At 37.5% G+C, this 16,745-nt stretch overlaps 1 protein-coding gene across 1 annotated transcript in view; it reads right to left on the bottom strand.

Moving 5' to 3' along the window:
* The window catches only part of grip1 (glutamate receptor interacting protein 1), a 179,822-nt gene extending 163,743 nt beyond the window's left edge, over window positions 1-16,079 (bottom strand). Inside the window, exon 1 of the mRNA XM_088922593.1 lies at window positions 15,947-16,079. Within this exon, the coding sequence (XP_088778719.1) occupies window positions 15,947-16,079 (133 nt within the window). The remainder of the gene's footprint in view (window positions 1-15,946) is intronic.
* Between the last annotated feature and the right edge of the window lie 666 nt (window positions 16,080-16,745).

The following is a 16,745-nucleotide window of genomic DNA, read 5'->3' as shown; positions in this document are numbered from 1 at the left end:
CATTCATTATAAAGGCATCAAGCGTCTTCCTTGACATCTCTCATATGCTCAGTTTAGTCCACCCCATTAATCTCAATCAAAGCACCCGTTAACATCAGCTCTAGCAATAACAAGCGACAACCAGATGCATAATGATTCAACACAAGTCTGCAAGATAAAAGATGCATGAAGAGACGTTCTAAACTAAGGACAGCAACACCAATGTGTGTGCCGCTGAAATGTGTCCATCGTACTTCACAAGACACTGAAATATTAATACATTTAGATCTCTTTGTTATAGTTGTTTCTTTATTTTGTTATTAAAAATGGGTAACATTGATATTACTTAGCAAAAAAGCCCTAACTCCAGTCAAAACATTATCTCGCAGGATTAATAAGGGTCTATCTATCCAAAAAGAGAGGTAGTCACATGAGACAGAGGACACTTACTGTATGTTGAAGGACTGAACACACTAATTCCTTTTTTACATAAGAACCTGTGGGTGTACCAAGTGGAAGGTCAAAACTGGGCACTGCTGATTCATTAGTATCTGTCTAGGACCAAAATGCTATAAGACAGTAGATGAGAAAAAGGAAGTACTGTATTTTAACTTGTAACTTTTGTTATGTTCCGGAAAACCAGATGCACTTACTGTAAATACATATCTACAGTAGGCCTACAGTATACTTGGTCCGTTTTCCCACAACCTTATTTACATAGCGTACAGTATATGCGCAGGTCCTCACTGAATTAGGCAGTACTTTGCAACTTATGTATACTCATACCTAAGTAGCAACTCCTATGTACTGTATATAAAAATTCAGAGTCACGTATAACCATTTACATTGTACAAGTAACTCAGAAATAGCTTATCCCACGGGGCACACAGACAGAAACACTCATGCTCACAACAGGGCCAATTTTTACAGTACTTTACAGAAAACAGCGCATATTCTTAAGAAAGGACCAAGCAGCCAATTATGAGGAATAATTTCAGCACTATCTGTCAAAATACCATCAAATAGTGAATTTTACATCACAGCACCTACAGTAGCGTCAGCATAATGTCATTCAGCAGGAGTTCTAATTCAAATTGGTTGTCATTACATGCTGGACTGAATTTATGAATTTCAGAACCAACCACTATCTCGTTTATACAATCGTTCAACTTCTTTTAGGTAAAGGAGTTTTACAGAAGAGAAGAAAGCCATCATCAGGGTCCTGTAATGTCAGAAAGCAATAGCATGGATCCTTACAGCTCAAAATACAGTGGCCTTTAAAAGCTCTGTTCAGAGTCTGGAAATATTTTTGTGACATCCACATCTGCCCCTCCCTTCTCATAATTCTGTAGCTATCATGTACTTTGTACTGACGCAAGACTAAATTAAATGGGAAAAACCAAGAACTAACCTAGTTTCTCTTAAAATGCACATGAGGTTAAAAAGACACTGAACATGTATTCCTTGTTATAGAGGTATTTTACTTTGATTACCATTCCTTTGAACTACAAGTACTGTGAGTATATATACAACCTTCGATATGTACTTTTTGTTAGCAGCTAATGAATGTAATTCTCATGCTGCTGTACGTGGTCTCATTTATCAAGATATTAAAGCATATAGACTTGAAATATTAAACATCACTGCCTAGTTATTTAAATGCACAGCCATTTTCTAGTATGGTGTTGAATGTATATTAATTAAGAAGGCAGAACAATGGGCTGTACAACTAAAAAGGATGTTCTTATTCAAAAGGCTCAAACTGGGGAAGGTGTTTCAATTGTACTTAGTTAAACACTGATTTTTGTAAACTGTATTCAAAGATGTGGAAAGTTTATGCATACTGTACATACAGGACTGGCTTCATCTATTAAAAAGAAATGTTTAGAACATTTAAAGTAATGATAGAAGCAATAAAATGTCATTCTAGCCAGCATTAAGGGTTATTTTAAGCACCTTATAATTGTGATTAAGATAGATTTCAAGCCTTTCAAAAGGAAAAAAATAAGAAAATGTAGATGAAAGGGACTGTCTTCAGAATCTCTTGCTAGAGCTCAGAGAAACTTGTCCATGTAGTAATTTACCTTTGGACATTTATGAGTCACAAGTAAAATACTGTTTTTTTCTTCCAAAATGAATTACTTCATCTCTACCGTTTTACTGTTTAACTCCCTTTAACGGGGTTTGGGAAAAAACAAAACAGAACTGAATTATTTTGGTGGAGAGGCAGATGTGCACAGGCATCATCTTCACCCATTTAAAAATAATCACCACAAGAAAAAGGAGTGTGGAGATCAGGTGGAAAAGTATAAATACACAAATACTCTCAGAAATGTTACTGATATTGCTCCCACATTTATCCAAAGCAACGTATATTTGTTCCCATTTACATTATAAATATAATTTATATACTATAAAAGTGGGCATTTTACTGAAGCAATCCAGCTGAAATATCTTAATAATAATAATAATAATTCCTTACACTTATATAGCGCTTTTCTGGACACTCCACTCAAAGGGCTTTGCAGGTACAGGACTCCCCTCCACCACCACCTGGATGATGCGACAGCAACCAAAGTGCACCAGAACGCTCACCACACATCAGCTCTCAGTGGGGAGGAGAGCAGAGTAATGAAGCCAATTCATAGAGGGGGATTATTAGGAGGCCATGATTGGTAAAGGGAAATTTGGCCAGGACGCCGGGGTTACACCCCTACTCTTTTCGAGAACCACCCTGGGATTTTTAATGACCACAGAGAGTCTCATCCGAAGGACGGCATCTGTTTACAGTATAGTGTCCCTGTCACCCACACAGACCTCAGGGTGAGCGCCACCTACTGACCCCACTAACACCTCTTCCAGCAGCAACCTTAGGTTTTCCCAGGAGGTTTATGTTTAGTGGGCAGACTGGTGTGAATTGCAGGGTGACATGGCTGCTGGATTTTGCTCAAGAGTACAACAAAGGCTCTGGGCTACTACTTATAATATTCTTTAAAAAAATTAAAAATAATCCTAAACTAAACTGTCCATAAGCCTACTGTTTTTATATTCCCAAAAGTGAACAGGACAAACTTACAAACTCAATGTAACAATGTAATACTTTCTTGATTATTCTGATATAATTGTTAAAGTTATATTAAGCATCACAGAGTCCATCATGGGAAAAATAATTACCGGATGAATTAAATCTCACTTGAAGTAAGACTTTGTTTATACAGAAACAGTCTCTGTTAAGATAAAAACACTGATACACTGTACAAGCACCTATTGCATTAAATTCTGCATTTATCATTCTGTGCAAGTCTTAGCATTCAAAAGCATTTTCTTTTGCTAACTTAAAAAATTATCTGTATAAACATCTATTCATACCACTTTATAAAATGCAAAAAACAATCTAATCATCTTGATTTAAACATCACTACAGGAGTCCTAACTAGAAAAAAATGTAAATAAATCAGACAGCTATGAGTTCCCTCTTCCATACTATACAGCTGTATATCTAAAGAAAATGTATTTTGTGTCTAGAGCTCCTGTAAGCAAGTAATAATATTTTAAATCCATTAGAAAACACAGGCTTTCTTAGACATTCCTAGACGGGAGTAAAAAAAACAACCTTTTGAATACACTGTATATTTTTCATTTATCAGACTACTGTACTGTACATTGTTGGTTTTAATTTAATTAGTAAATACAGTACACAACTACACAATTTGGTAGTTTGTATTGTGTGAATAGTCAGGTACTAGTCCTACAGAAGAAAACATACAGTATGTCCAAGCAAGTCTTCAATCAACAATCATCATATCCTCTCTAGACAGAATAGGCACCAAACATTTTTTTATATTCTTACGACATGGTGTCCTCTTGAACAATAACTGGTTACATTGAACTCTGCAATACTAAATTTTAAAGGCAAATTCTGATCCTTTTTTTGCTTCATGAAAAAATCAACACTCCCCACTTCAAGCATGAACTGTGTGCTTGTACAAGACTTACTTAAGGAAATCTACCTGTACTGTGCATCGAAACCAGACTGTTTTATGTGATAGGCCGTGTTTATTAAAATGTAATTTCACATTCATTGCCCATGTTGGTTTACTCGATACATTTCGGGGGACCAGATTACCTTGCACAAATATGTTTATGGTTTTTTAAAGGATGTAGTAACATTCAATTAAAACTATTGACTGTACCAGTGTATTGATGTATTGTAGTCCCAGTATATCAGTTTTAAAAACAGGACATTAAAAATATTTTGAAATTTTACAAAGGTTTCACCATATACTATTAGAAAGACAAACACACAGAGGCACTTTAACGTGGCTTTCACAGTGTTTGTCTTTCTAAAGCAAGCTCTGGAATTTTAGCAGCACTGTTAAATTTGTCTTGAGTTAATGCTATAGAAATACAGCTACATTATGGTTTCTAGACAGTTCATTCCTTATGGGAAATTCAGCTCACCCTCCACCTGAGCTACTACCCTACACTGACCTCAGTCCTCATTACAGCTGCAACGACATGGGCCAAGGGCAATATCTAAGATTTATTACATTGATAAAAGCACAATGGACACAACATGAGCCCAAGGTACAGTAAATACTGCATACAGTATGTGTCTTGAAACATGAAGTATCATCATGTGTATTATCATTCCCAGTATTTGTTAAATGAAATAGACCATATTGTCTGAAAGTTTGCCACACACACATTTGTTATTTAGTAATATAACCAAATATCTCATACTGTAGCTCAGTGTGAATGCAGAAAAACGTCTAAGATAAACTGAAAACCTATAGGAGCCAACACAGCTGCACAATTTCCCTTATAAAATACTCTAAGGATATGGTCTCTTGACCAGTGTTTAAGATGCTTGCTGTGAGTGTGCTCTCCAAGTAGTTTCAAGCAGTAAAAGCCAATAACTGTACAAGAATAATTTTTTTATCCTTAAAACTAAAAGTGACATCCAGGTAAAATAAGTTTTAAATACATTTCCTCTGAGGTTAAATAAACATTGAATACAAAAAAGGTTAGTCAGCAACTTTAGTTTGTTACAAAGGTGCTGGGGGTATAATAAGACCACTGGGGGCTTATGTGCTGAATTCATAACTGTTGCCAAAATATATATTGTAATTACTTATGTACATCCTCATTTCCTGAGGTGTTCACAGGTGAGCATGAAAATATTATTTTAGTACTGTAACAAGTACTTGAAGAACTCTAAAACAGTTATACTTCCTACTCCAACAACATACTATGAAATAAAAAGAGTTTGAAGGGAAAAAAGAACTTGCTTTGGGAATGTAACAGCATTTTCAGTTACTTACTAATAACCCGGCCAGTTCTTACCTCTAACAAATGTCATCATGAAACTGTCTTGGTTTGATTCTGGTTCTGAAAGACAGTGCAAAAGACATAATGATGCTTTCAAAAGCTAATTTTTAATTCAACTGAAGTAAAAACAAAAATGCTGTGAAAGTCTGTAAGTTGGGTAGGACTAGTCCTCTACTTCAGTTGCTACCATCTCGCTGCTACAGGAACACATCGCTATAGGCATGTCAGCATTATACACCCCCAGCTGAAGAGAACAACAAACCTCTTATATCATCAGCCACCATTCAGCACAGTCAAAGGAGAGTCCCTTCACCTGCTTCTGCTTTAACTCTCTGCTTCTAACAGCTATCCATATTTACCACATGTAGAGTACACACATCTATACAGTACAGAATATAGCATCACTCTGTCATGTCCAATCACCCCAAGTGACACATTGGGCGATGGCACAATAATTGGAAGTGAACTCAAACAAATTGGGATCCAGTCCACTGTCATTGAAGCAGAGAAAGATCCTGAACCCTGGTCTTATCAGCACTATGCTCAAACAATTTGAGTTACCCAGCCCTGATAGATATATACAGTATATTGCTGTATACAGCAGCCTAACTGTCAAGAACATCTGTTTCTTATCAAATTTAACTTATCTTTCTTTATTTAAGGCTTTTCTGAAGTCACCTCTGGAAATAACCCAAAAAAGAATGGGCATAATCAAAATTCACCACACAGCTCTCATTAAAAAAACCCTCAGGTCAGCCCAGCACATCTTATTTAAAATTCAAAGCTTTTATGTTTCTTCTCATGCTTTAGATGTTATTAGGCTGTTTCCACAGCTTAAGGTGATTCTAAAGTTTATCCATCAAAGTAGAAGTCACTCAGATTGCACAGTGATTCATGCAGCAGTTAAGCTTATCAAGGAGGCTAAAACAGAATTTTCATTCTTCATAAAAGATGATTATTTCCAATGTTGTGATCAATGTAGTGGGTACACTCTATTAATGTTTCTCAACCCTAAAACAGCATGATGTATTTTGAAGATAAGAAGAATTTTGATGATAACAGGACAAGTTATGATAGTTACTGTACGTGTCCCTACATGAAAGTAAAAATGTAGTTTAATTAATGCTTTAAGTTAAGAGTTCCAACAACCTCACTCAGAATTTACTCATGTACATACATTCACCTAAAGAATCTGGGGATAACCTACCCTTTATTCCACATGAGCTTCAGTATCTGAATCTGGAAAGGCAAAGCAGTATTTCAAGTATTTCTCCACAGTCCATGTTGTCCTTTGCATTTCTGACAAATACGTTCTAATCTTTGTGTTAAAACACATTTATAAACATTGTCATGAATATGCAACGTTCTCTGTATTCATTTTGATTATCGTGCCACAAATAAGACTCATAAATAAATACAACTTAAAGTGAATGGGAAATCAGTGGCTTACTCTCGAGTTTTTCTGTCGCAGTGATATTTGGCTCAAGAACTTTTGGTTCTCTACAGTATTCAGTAGTCAACATTTTCAAATCACTTGTTACTGCCATATACCGTTTTCAAAATTAATGCTGTCATGGTGAACCCTGAATCATAAGACACCAAGTCTGGAGGCTGGAATTTTTTCTAATACTGCCCAGACTAATAAAGGCTTTATTTCTATCCTTTTATTCAAGAGTACTCATTTTCAGATGTGTTCTAGAAGGGTAAAAGCTAAACAATAAGAAATACAGTAAAAAGCTAAAAACAAGCCTAATGTTTTGCAGAATTTACAAGCAAACAAGAAACTTGAAATCAAACTATCTTGAGATAAGTGACAAGTGAACAATTCAAAATATATAAATATATAAAAGCAGAGGTTCGGTGGGAAGAAATTTTGCATCGAAAGACTCATCACGATGAGTTATTGTTGTTAGCTGTAAATGTGACTTTCTGTTCCATACCACTGTAAGCCCTCTAGCTATGTTAGACAGCTAATATAATTCTTTAAAATAATGAAACTGCAGCACAGGAATTTTGCTGCCTGTATAAGCAGCACCAGAGAACCAACTACGAAAATCGGACAACGATTTTGTAACCTGCAAGAAATGAAAATATTAGACAGAAGGCTTATGAAAAACATCTCCTTCCTATGACGAATCCAACCCATGTCACAAAATACATTACCTTTGGCATTTGCCGCGACTGTCATTGATTAATTAGCTGAGGCTCACACACAAAAGACACTGAAATATAAATGCCAAGACAGAGTAGGAGACTTGATAATCATGGGTCACATGTCGCTTGCATTCACTTACAGCAATGTTCTTAAACTGACAACCTTTAGAATATTCCCTCTCATACCTACTACAACCTTCTTTCAACACTTAGAAAGTCTTTAGGCCAGAACATTTATTTAAATAACTTGCAATCCAGATATGACAATTCAAACTTAGTGAATTTAAAATGAATAATTTTCTAGAGGACATGTGCAGCAGTGTGTTGGAATTCTCACTTCATCCCAGGATCATTCAGTTGCCCTGCCTTCAGTTTTTAACCAAAAGAAATAAAAGCAACTGCAAACTGCAATAAGTTTAGCATTGAATGTGGATTTATGGATACACTATATACATTAGAGAAAATCAAATTTTATAGATAACTTTTTTCACAGTCATCACCCTCATAAAGAGTTCAAAATCATTCATTTGAAGGAGAAATGTCGTTTGTGACATGCCACTCTACTACAGTTAAGTAATTTGAATGTTATGCACTTATAATAGGACCGCCATAACAAAGTGCCATTTATGCAGGGGCTTAAATGATAATAGCTGTGCAGTCTGAAATCAGAGATGCTCTGCAGTCATTAAGCAATCTATCAGGTCCAGGATGCCTTAGGGCATCCTGAAGAGCATGGGAAGGTGTGTTGATAATACACACATCCTTACACACATCTTGCTGGTGCGGTATGAATTTAAATGCAATGAACTTCCTATTAGCCACCATTTACTCTACAGTAGCAGATAGAGCACTGAATACTGCTGTATGTACAGTACTAAACACATACTAAAAATCACAGAGAATCAATCCAGCAAATTGTAAAATGTATTGTGACTAGTTACCCATTGCTCTCTTGTTAATAGTTTTTGCACAAGGGTTAAAAATTACTATGCTGGTTTTTTATATCGTTAACCTTGATAGATCTTGTAGGGTTTTCTTAAAAAACATCTGACAGAACGGGAGAAGTATTTTCATAGACACTGCTAATGGAACTGAGGAGTCCATTATATATTAACCTGCTCATCTCCTCCTTCTCTTCTTATCCATATTCTGTAGGCATCTATAGAAGAATGCTAAAGACACATACTATATTCACCCAGAAAGGTTGCTGACACGGTTCTTTTAAGGACAATGTCATTTCTTTGAACTGGACCATCCCCTCCTATAGAATCGCTGGTGATGAGTTTCAAAGTTTGAGAATGGACCTTTAAGTTAATGTCTAGCTTTAGTTACTGTCTCCCATGCCTCTAGCAGGAAAAATTTGTTTTTTCATTTAGGAAAAAAAGGTATCATACTGTACAGTAAGTCAGTTGTTGTGAGACTTGTGTTGTAACAAGCAGATTCATAACTAAATTATTCAAACAACAAAACACAACAAAAGACGTTCCTCATTTTTACTTTAAGGTCAAAATATCTCCAGCCTGTAGACTCTAAGATTGTTGTAGGAAAAACAACCACCACATTTGGAAATATGGTAACAATCCAGCAAGTGTTAAAATACTGTAGGTCTCTTGATCACCTTTTCATATTACTGTACTATATGTACTGTAAGTACTGTAACATGCATATGGATATGAGCAAGTAAAATTTCCAATTTCAGATTCCCTGTAATGATAATTTTTCACTTAAGTAAGTCAATTATTAAATTATGTGTGGATAGAGAAGTGAACAATTAGCATTTTGCTTAATGTGCAACAATGGTCTGCTAGGTTATTCAGCCAGCAGCCATATCACCCTGCGACTCACAACTGGCAGCCCACTGAAGCTCAGCAGGAGTGAGGCAGGTCAGTTCCTGGATGGGAGACCTGGGAAAAACTAAGGTTGCTGCTGAGGCCACCAGGTACTCACCCTGCTGTTCATGTTGGTCCTAATGCCCCAGTATAGTGACAGGGACACTATACTGTAAACAGGTGCCGTCCCCTGGTGTCCTGGCCAAATTTCCCATTGGCCTTTACCAGTCATGGCCTCCTAATAATCCCCATCTATGAATTGGCTTCATTACTCTGCTCTCCTCCCCACTGATAGCTGATGTGTGGTGAGCGTTCTGGCGCACTATGGCTGCTGTTACATCATCCAGGTGAGGCTACACATTAGTGGTGGTGGAAGGGAGTCCCCATTACCTGTAAAGCGCTTTGAGTGTGGTGTCCAGAAAAGCACTATATAAGTATAAGCAATTATTATTAGTATAATTTTTATTCCTTTGTCACATATTTGTCTGAAAAGGACTAAAAAAAAAATCAACAGACCCGAAACAGTTTCAGGTTCAGGTATTTTGTATGGTTGTAAACAGAAATAAGATGTGTGGAAGATGGGGCCAACAAACCAACACTTTTCCAAATAAATTTAAAAATGTAGAATTAAATGAGATTTGTACTGACTGGTCACCTGTCACTTGTGGCCTGGTTCTCACAGTGGAGAATGCATGGCAGATCAAAAGTATGACTTGGAAGCTAGATTCACAAATATAAATGCTTTACATTTTATTCATCCGAAGGATTACAAATCATGCAATATACCGGGGACCCACCTCATCCACCACGGAAGGGCTGTAACAATTTGGATGACGCTCAGTAGCTATTCTGTACCAGTGGTCCCACTACACAGCACATCATGTAAACAAATGAGAAACTGGTTCAATAACTGAATTAATGTGGAATAATAGGTGGGCCCGATCGTACAAGCCTGGAGCAGAATTTACCACAACACTGTGGTTATAGGTTGTAGGCTGTAGGACCTCAAATGAGAAAGTAGTCAGAATCTCAGTTCCATGTCTTATCTGAAGGATGGCACCTCCAACAGTGCTATATCCCTGGACACCATGCTGGTTACCTACACTGGCCTTGCTGAGTCCCAGTCAGTCTAATAGGTTATCCTCATCTGCTTGTTTGATTAAAAATTAGGAACTCTTAAGAATTATCAAGTGATTTGCTAAATTATATTGATTAATGATTGATGATTTATTATAATCTATTTGTTCCAAATATTCTCTAAATTACAGGTGCAGACAAAGCTTCTATCACTACGATACAATAGCTTAGTCATAATTTTGGTTTTTACAGACTCAAAAAACACAAAAAACAGCTTTCACCTTTGACGGACAGGAAATCACATAGCCACATCTATATACAGTATCCACTCCTTTCTCACACAACTAAAGAAAAAAAAAACATCCAATCTGAGGTGAAAACAAGTAAGTGCCACCTCAAGACTGCCTCTGAGGCGTGTTGTTTGTGTGTAATTCAAGAGCTGCAGTGCATGTTGCTCCCTAATGCTCCAGCTGGTAACAGCTACTTGTTTCTAAGCCACACAGATGCAAACACTCTCTGGAGCCATCCTCCCCTGCGTGCGGTTGGTGTGATTACCGAGAGAACCTTTTCTCGATGTTGAGCAGCCTAATCAGCTTCCTCAACACACCACCCTGCGTGTTGCCAGGACTCCCTCATTTCCCGGCCCTCTGAGCAACAGTCCAACTTTACAATACTGCACAGTGCACTGAGCAAACGGCAGAGCAGAGCCCATTTTGCTTTGGTCATATTAAACTTGCAGGAGGCTGTGACTCAGTTAGGCAGAATAAACAGTTTTAATTTCCACAAGGACAGGTTGGTTTCATTATTTTGTATGTCTGTAGTATATCAAAGCACCTTGATTACAATCCGCTTCCTTTGACAAGTCTTGAGATCCATACTTTTATATTGCATGTGTTAAGAGCGTTGTCTAAAATGAATCTCTGGCAGGCACTCATTTGAAGTTGTGTCTAATAACCGTAATGGAAGAGAGTATTTCCTTTCCCCTGGCTAAAGTGTCAAACTGATCTGCCGCGTTGGCAATTGCCTTCTACACTTTAACACAAAGCTACAAGAGTTACCATCCTTGAGCAAAGCTTATTCAGCTGCACTGGCATTTCAATTTAATCAGAGATTAACCCATCTTGTGCAAAATGAATCAGTTTTCCATTAGCTTGTATATTAATCTCTCTGGAATAAAATTTATGAGTTAACACTAGGTATCATGAGCCTTTAGTAGATTCAAACCAGTCGAAGATTTCAATCTACTAAATAATACAGACCTACAGTATAATACAGGATACCTTTCTTTATAAAACCCTTGCAGCTGGCAAAACACCTGCAACACTGATCGATAGCTAACATAAATTGCATATTACTCCTTTTCAAAGTTATAAACATGATAGTGTAATTTATAATTCAACGAATGCAATTAATACAATGTTAATAAATTACAACACAAAATGATACAAAGTCATATGCTAAAGTGAAACATTTGCAACCAAATGTCTAGCTGGGTCAAGCTGGAGCATGGTGTCCAGGGGAGATGTGTGAATGACATTTTTTTAAGTTACAGAACAGCATGGGGACAAGGGTTTTCTTGCAACTGGAAAGACTGATACTCAGGATGGAAACATGATGGACAGTATTAGTGAATTCCAGGGCTGATGAGGGAAACCTGCATTTTATCCAAATTTTATCCAAGGCAACTTACATTTGCTCCCATTCCTACAGTGAAATGTTCAGCCAAAGCCATTTGAGATAAGGTACAGTACCCTGTCTCAAGAATACAACAGCTGTGCCCCACCGAGAATTCGAACCCTGTACCTTCTATTTACAAGTACACTTTAATAACTTTAGGTGTTATATGGTGATATTAATCCCCAAACTCTCTTCAAAAGGAGAATATTGAAGAAAAAAAACTTAAACGCTTGCAATAATGTGTAACTGGCTGTGAATGCAGCAATTAAAATTCATCTACCTTCCTCAAAGTTGATAAAGTGCTTATGTTTCTAGTTTACTAATAAGTTTTCACAACTTCCCCAAAGCAATTAACATTCTAAATGGAAAATTACCATCAATCAAATTACCCAAGGGCCCCTAATTACAAATGCAGTACTTAATTATGCCTTTTCATTTTAGAGCCTTGTTCCTTCTAACCAATGGAAAGAGGCCATCTAGTTTAAGTGACTGTACTGTATTTCATAACTGCTGGGCAAGCTGAAGGTCTGATTTCATATGGGCTTTAGTGTGGGGAAAATATATACAGTACTGTATATACAGTACATACAGGTACTGATAGAACACAAACAGTGCCTACAGAAAGTCTAAGTTTTCATTTGAAATTACTTTTCAGAATGTTTAAGCAATTTGTTTTTCACTTGAGGTTGTGCAATATAATGTGTAAAAGAAGGTAATACAGTACAAATTCTGATTTAATGTGATTCTTGATTTCAGTCTGTAAGGCCACAACATGTGTTACTCTGGAAACAGACTTTCCAGATGTACTGTACTTTTAATATTACACTTGGTAATATATTAATCATTCACTTTATTTTATTTTTAGCCATCAACTTGCATGCACTTTACATTACGTAACCACCTTAATACAGACTCTATATTGGATATCCTAAATGCACTTGGCTTTTACTAGATGAATGCTACTTCTAGCAAGTGTTCTGTCCAGAGCTGGTTTTGGATTGTTTTTACCCTGTGTGTTCACTGACGTGTGCTGGTACTGTATCATGAGGGAAAACAAATGTATCTGAACTACTGGGCATCTCTGAGAGGAGCTCCTGAGGAGCCTGTGAATTGAGCAGGCACTCTCAGACAAGGGTCAACTTTACTGTTGAGGTCTAAAGGTGGATTTAAAGACAATATGGTCTCCTGTTACACTCTGTTGTGTCAGACATGCTTTTAATACGACTGATTTTAACCCCCACAAATCTTTCAAGGGTTAGAACTAGTTGCAGCTGAAAGCACCACATTTTACAAACTTCAGCACTATAGGCAAGCCCACAGACTGAACGTGGACACATGTAAAGCAGAGGAATCATCTGTGTTATTTGAAAAGAGAATGGTGCAGAGAGCTTAACATAAAAATTATGGCATGCACTCACAAAAAAAAAATCTTCAAAATCTGAGTCTGCTGAATAATTTATTTGTCGTGCTTAAATGATACTGAGGAAAATGCACTGGGCTGAGTTCCCTGGGTTCCTCCTGAAAACAAGATGTGACATTTCAAGGGTTTATCTCAGAGGGGGAGATTTTAATAAGTTAATTAGTGCACACTTTTACATACAGGGAGGGAAAAGCAGGAGATGTACACAGATTTGTAAAATGGATCCAATTTCTGTTTTATATTTGTCACTTCCAGTATTTTTTAAATACCATCATTCAAATCTTAAAGTGTTTAAAACACCAAATTATAGTATTTAGGATAAATACTAAAACATATCATGTATATTTGATGAGTACAATGTTAAAGCAATACTGTACTGTACATTACTTCTTTAGATTGTGTTAGTAACTGTTTAAATCTGTTAAAAATCCTGTATTTGTTGAAATTTAACTATGCTTATGAGGATTCCTATTGTACAAGTAAGGATCTCATACTGTAGGTATATGATTGCTATTTGTAAATTTAAACTTAAAACTTAAAAGAACTGAAATGATTGCCATTAAAGGTTCTTTCTTAATTAAAAAAAACAGAAATACAGGCTTTAGTAATATGTAAGAGTTAAAAATTCTAAAAATAAAATTAGGTACCGGCATTTTTGGTAAACATTTTGGTATATAGTTATGTTGTCATGTTGAATACAATTAGAATGGGGGGAAAAAGGGAAGCTGAAATCAGAAAGAAAAGGGGTTCATTTAAAAATAAAATAGCTTTAATAATTAAATATAGAGTAGGAAGTACAACCTTAATTTGTCATGTATTATAAACTATACGCGTACATAAAATATACTGTATAGCTAACATTTGTATTTGGGTGGGATGGTGGAACAGTGGTCTGCACTGCCACCTCACAGCACAGGGGCCTGGGTGCTGTCTGTGTGGAGTCTCTTTGTGTTCGTGTGGGTTTCCTCCAGGTGTTCCGGTTTCCTCCCACAGCCCAAAGACATACTTGTAGGTTAATTGGTTTCTGGTCCCTGTGTTTGTGTCTTTGTCTGTGCTGCAAGGCAGTGGTGTCCCATCCAGGTTGTACCCTGCTTTGTGCCTGTTGTTTGCTGGGATGGGCTCTAACTCCCCTTCAACCCTGAATTGGATTAAGTAGTTAGAAAATGGATGGATGGACAATCGTACTGTACCTGGGTTGTAAGCTGCAAAGGACTGAATAATTATGAATTAATGAATGTTACCATTTAAAAAATGAGACAAATAACAGAAAAATACTGGAGGTACAGCCACTTCCCTCCTTTCTACCAACCAACACAAGGAATCATGACTGCAACATCCAGTTTAGAAGCCTAAAGTGGCCTCAGTCAGGATTAGGACTAGAGTGGATTTTGACTGCCTGAACTATAGCGTCTGGGTGTGTAGAATTCAAGGGTATCTTGACTACAAATCTCAAAGTGTAGCAGCTGAGGTTTTCAGCATGCCCCAGTCAATTCAAACTCACAGGAACTTGAAGAATCAGAGATCAGGGTTGACAGTTACTCACTAAAGGATCCCTGCAGGAAGACTGCTGCATTATTAATCCCTGAGACCTACTCTGAGTTGGACATTTGTTTTGTTGAATAATTAGCCTCTGTCCACACCTGCAGTCACTAGGCAGAGATGGGTGTAAATCACTCAGAGGGAAGACCTGACTTCCACACTACTGCAGAAATGTAAATTATAGGCTAGAGCTCACCCCTCTACCATTAGATACCTTCTGCTTTCAAGCACAACAGAAAAACATTAGCCTGAGTGATTCAATTTCTGAATGCTTCCACAGTCAAAGAACCTTTTGGCTGTGAGCAATTTGCAAAAATCTCTTACGGAATACTCAACAAACCCTTTAATAAACTCTACAAACAGCACTTCAGGAAGAAAAACACAGCTGAAGGAATGTTTCATTAAAGGTGAAGAGACACAAATGATCTATTATCCAGTTCTTATAGTCCATATTACGTACTAACTACTTTTGCCTCCAAACAGAAAAGAGAGTCTAGTCTTAATGTCAGGTTCTGCACCGAAATGCCAAAATATACTGCTTATTTAAGCCAGTCTGACTGAACAAAAGGTCACAGTCTAAGAGCAAGGAATATAAATCTTATTTGTCAACATTACAGCTACTGAACAATGAATTACTGTGTACAGCATGTATTTGCTATTCTTTCTTGAAAAAAAACAAATGCATCATCAAGAATAGGCATGAGCTTTAGGGTTTTTTTAGGGTTATAAACAACTCAAACAGCATGCAGTCCTTGATTTCCCATAGTGTACTTAATAATGAGCTCCTCCTTTCCCAAAACAAGAAGACGCATGACTTTGATATCCCTATGGTGATGTACCATACAACAACAAAGGGCACAATGACTGTGCGACATCCCCCCCTTCTCTTTAGATACTCGCATTAAAAAAAACACACTCACATGCTATCAAGAACACTTACTTTGCAGGTGCTCAGAGGCATAATAATAGACATCTTCGTACCCCTCGTGGTAATCCTCCTCAGGTCGATACTTTTTCCCTTTCCGTCTCCTGGACCTCCTTATCTGCTTGACAAAGCCCAAGAAGCGCTCCATTCCTGTCACCTATCTGCTCTGTCAGCAGCGGTGTACCTTCGCAAAGTGTGTGTGCCAACACTCAGCTTCACAAAGAGCACGCCGAGTGCATGAGAGAGCAGCAGAGGCAGAACCGGGGGCAGCAATTCCCAAAGAAAGAGGTTTTTCTTTTCTTCAAAAATAAACAGCTCCACAGCTGAAGAATAGCTGCCTCTTGTAACCTGTCCTCTCCGCTAAGAAATTTCAGTCAGTCGGGGTGCCTTTCAGCAGCACATCCTCACTGTGCCGAGTCAAATTCATCTTTACAATCCATTTCTGGGTCTGTGCATTGCTTTCCTGAGAGCCTCTACAGAAGCAAAAACACACAAAGCTCTTTTACTATTAGTTCTCCGCAATTCCTGCTAAGGAGAGTGACAAAGTTAAAAAAAGCTGACTGTCAGACGAGGAGTCCCAGTGCTTAGATTTTACTATCCGTACAGTGTTTCTCTCTCTCTCACACACACTCGCTCTCTCCTGCACACAGTCATTCCATTCCAGGGAGGGAGGGCAGGAGGGGGAGTGGATAGGGGGTGGGGATGCAATGCATTTCCAGAGACTGCACCATAACTGAAGGCAATCAAGGCATTCCAGTGCCTGTCTTGTAATTTCATTGTGGACACAGTTAACCTCCTGCGCACGTGAGAGGAG

Source organism: Atractosteus spatula, chromosome 8, assembly GCF_055471065.1.
Source record: "Atractosteus spatula isolate fAtrSpa1 chromosome 8, fAtrSpa1.hap1, whole genome shotgun sequence".
Taxonomy (NCBI): Eukaryota; Metazoa; Chordata; class Actinopteri; order Semionotiformes; family Lepisosteidae; genus Atractosteus; species Atractosteus spatula.
Note: the sequence above shows the minus strand (reverse complement) of the source record. Positions and strands in the feature narration are given on the sequence as shown.